This window comes from Manacus vitellinus, unplaced genomic scaffold, assembly GCF_001715985.3.
Source record: "Manacus vitellinus isolate BGI_N305 unplaced genomic scaffold, ASM171598v3 scaffold_14_pilon, whole genome shotgun sequence".
NCBI classification, from domain to species: domain Eukaryota; kingdom Metazoa; phylum Chordata; class Aves; order Passeriformes; family Pipridae; genus Manacus; species Manacus vitellinus.
The window spans coordinates 14,669,549-14,673,109 of NW_021939063.1; the positions used below are offsets into that span (position 1 = coordinate 14,669,549).

General features: G+C 63.3%; 1 protein-coding gene across 1 annotated transcript; it reads right to left on the reverse strand.

Annotated features, from left to right (window-relative positions):
• Positions 1 to 292: 292 nt before the first annotated feature.
• On the reverse strand, positions 293 to 3,546 carry IFRD2 (interferon related developmental regulator 2). Its single transcript, XM_029958264.1, has 10 exons — positions 3,465 to 3,546; positions 3,208 to 3,332; positions 2,975 to 3,132; positions 2,714 to 2,764; positions 2,203 to 2,372; positions 2,006 to 2,111; positions 1,664 to 1,801; positions 1,390 to 1,518; positions 1,220 to 1,315; positions 293 to 1,107 (listed from the first exon to the last, which is right to left on the reverse strand). The coding sequence occupies exons 1-10, from the start codon at positions 3,485 to 3,487 to the stop codon at positions 1,027 to 1,029; spliced, it is 1,077 nt and encodes a 358-aa protein (XP_029814124.1). The 5' UTR covers positions 3,488 to 3,546; the 3' UTR covers positions 293 to 1,026.
• Between the last annotated feature and the right edge of the window lie 15 nt (positions 3,547 to 3,561).

The following is a 3,561-nucleotide window of genomic DNA, read 5'->3' on the forward strand; positions in this document are numbered from 1 at the left end:
AGCTGCGGGCAGCCAGCAGGCAGCTCTGGGCTCGCCTCAACGCCAGCACCCAGCCCGGCGGGCACCGCTGAGCTGCTCCCAGCCCCACCACGGGCTCCAGGCCACCACGGGAAGGGGCAGCGAAGGGCAGGAGGGGGCAACAGGCAGCCTTACCTGCTCAGACCTGGCAGCATTGCCTCTCGGGGCACAGGGGCAATCCTGGCTCCCGCCCCAGGCTGCGAGAGAAAGGGACAGGGCTGTAAGGACCGGCACCCGCCTCTGTGACAGCCCTTCCTCTTAACAAGGCAGAAGGCACCCTCCAATTAGCCTTTTAATTACCTCTTACAATCAAAGTCTTAGAAAATCACCATGATAGATACATTCCCGGAGTGGCAGGCACTGCCAGCTGGCACAGCCCCATGCCTGCCTGGGCAGTTGCCCCCCCGTAATTAATTTCCCCCAAGATTACTATTTCATATAAAGCATTTGGCTGAAAAAAGGACTAAGAGTGAGCAGCTGGCTGGGCTGAGCAAGGCCTGCCACCCTACACTGCTCTGCCACCACCCCTGGTGCCAGGCTGGCTGTGGAGGCAGGGGCTGTGCCCAGCGTGGCAAGTGAAAGCGAGTGCTCCTGCCACAGGCACAGACACCAGGCCAACTGCCCCACAGCCTCGCACAGCTCTGCCCTCTCAATCACCCCTCAGGCTGTGCCAGGCCACCCTGGTGTCCCCAACAGGACTGGGGACATGAGCCTTGCCTCTAAAAGGGGCTGCAGGAGCTCTGGTGAAAGCCCTTCCCACTGTGCCACACAGAGCCTCAGCCGCAGAGCAGGCACACAGCAGACACGCCACCACCTCCCCCTGCTCTTCTTTTATCCTTCCTTTCTTTGGTTAAAAAAATAAAAGAGGGGGCAGCCCCCGGTGGGGCAGCTCCAGGCATTAAATACTCTGCTGTACATGAATAAAAGCCCAAAGGCCAGGGGCACCTGCCCCTCACAGTGCTGGGTCTGCAGTCCAGGTGGGCTGGGGGCTCTGCCCCCCTCTGCCCATCACAGCACATCCGCCCGCTTGTCCCGCACACGGCTCCGGGCTTTCGTGCGGGCTTTGAAGGCGGCCGAGTTGTAGAGGTGCTGGAAGGAGAGGGAAGAAGAGATGGGTTAGGGATGCTCCATCAGCGCCCACTAGATTCAATCAGTGGCACAGGAGGGGACTGTGGGCACAAATCTGGGAGGTGGAACACACCTTCTCGAAGCGGGAGACTTTGCTGGCTTTTAAAGCAGCTGCATCCAGCACCAAGGGGGGCCCGAGGCCGAAGATCTCCCGTAGCAGCTCGTTGTTCTGCAGAAGCAGGGGCATGTCAGCACCCACCAGCACCAGCCTGGCACTCCCTGGTGCCTCTGCCCAGCCCCTACCTGGAGGTGGTGGCGGATGCCAGAGCCCAGCACCTCTTTAAAGGCTTGGTAGGTCCGCTGGCGTGCCCAGCTGTCCAGGTACATGCACTCCAGGCCAAATCGGATGGTCTCCTCCTGGTACTCCCCACTCTGAACAGAGAGAGGGGCATCAGCAATAACCCAGGTACCAGCCCTACATGTCCCTGGCTCTCCATGGAGGGGAATCACCAGGCAGCTGGGCAGCAGCCATACAGCGAGGGGCTCGGCAGGGAAGGGCACCACCAGCCTCCAGCACCTCAATGAAACGCAGGATGTCCCGGAAGATGGATCGCTGCTTCCGTCGGTCTGTCTTGGCTCGGTACTTGTTGCTCTCAGTAGCCAGGACCTTGAGCTGGGCACACAAGAGCTCTGTATCTTGGTGGCACAAGTCCTCCTGCCAAAAAGCAGGGGATTTGGAGGGACGTGGCTCCAGGCACTGCCACCATGGCCATGACAGGGCAGGGGGATCGCCCAGGCCAGACCCTCTGCCTGGACACCTGCTGGTGACTCCAGTCAGTGCCAGCTCAGCCACGGCACGGGCAGGGTGCTGCTGCCTGCAGCTCCCTCCCACCTGGCTACTGCCCACCCACTGTTGTACCTCCAGGTCCTGGGCCAGCTCAAACACCAGTGCGATGGTTTCCCCGGCCAGGATGCGCAGGGCAACGCTGCTGCTGGACAGCAGTGGGGGCAGCTGCAGCCAGCGACTGGGACAGAGAGGCAGGAGGACAGTCAGGGACTCTCTACTCCACAGCTGGCTACCCCACACCAGTCTCCATCACCCCACACCCCACTCACTTGTCCAAAATGCTCCTGAGGTGGGAGGGGGGGCAGATGGTCAGGAGCAGGGACCATGACTGGAGCGCGCTGCAGTGCAGAGGCCCGTGCTGGGCAGGTGCTGAGCCTGCCTCACCTGTGCTGGGGGGGCTGAAGACCCCCTCCAAGCAGGACAGGCACGAAATCAGGTCCTGGAGGGGAGAAACTCACCAGTCAGACCACAGCTGACATGAAGATGCCATAGTGAGCTGTGCACTGGGGACTGAAGGGGACCCACCATGCCCAGGGGCACCAGGAACTCCCTGAGACAGGAGAGACTCCTCCACCCAGAACACCCCATCTCTGCAAGGCAGGCCTCCCCCCAGCTCAGCTCCACACTGCCCAGGGAAGGGGCCTGGGCTGTCACTGATGTCCCTGTACCCCTACCCCAGCTCAGCTCCAGGCTGCCCTGGCATCGTGGGCTGAGGGCAGGTGGCACAGCAGCCCCGGGTGCCCTCCTGCAGGGGTACGGGCGACACTCAGGCGCAGTTACCTCGAGGTCAGCAGCAGCAATGTAGCAGCACATGCCCAAGGCCATGGCACACTGGTGAGAGGAGCGAGGAAAGGGCAGTCAGAGGAGGTAGTGCCAGGACAGATCCAGCACCCAACCAAAGAGAAGCCAGGCAGGGGTGCCTCTGCCTTGCCCCCCTGCTCTGTACAACACCCAATCCCATCACCTTCCGGCAACTGCAGGGGCCCCAAAGGCTCTCCCCAGCACCGAGGTGTCCCCAGGAGGAAAGGGGCCGGGCCTTACGCTCTGCCGGGCGCTGGGGCTGGCCGTGCTGTCTGTCAGGACGCTGACGAGCAGGGGCTTCAGGCTGCGGAACACCTCTTCTCCCTCCGGGCCGGAGCCCATCTGGAGGCAGAGGAGGGTGAGGACGGTGCCCGCCAGCGCCTGTTCGTCCCCTTTACCTGTGGGCAGCACGAGAGACCTCCCTCAGACCCGGGTCACCAGCCCCGCCGCCCGCAGCCCGCCCGCGCCCTGACCTTTCTTGAGACACTTCTCCAGCGAGTCGGTGAGCGTGAGGCGGCGCTCCAGCAGGAACTCGGACAGGGTTTTGGAGGACAAGGCCAGGCGCAGGCTCTGCAGTGCCGCCTGTCGCGTCTTGGCGCTACGAGAGATCGCGGGACGTCACAGTCCGGGGTGCCCCGGGACATGGCACGTCCCTGCCCTCGGCTGGCAGCGCTGGCAGGGATGGGCAGCGCGCCAGGAGCGCCCACGGCTGGTGGCAGCCGCTCCTCACCTCTTGTCCAGGAGGTTGTCCATGTGCTCCTTCAGCCGGTCCTCTGCCTCCTCCTCCTGGCCTTGCTCACTCGCCGCCTCGCTCCCTGCCCGGGCGG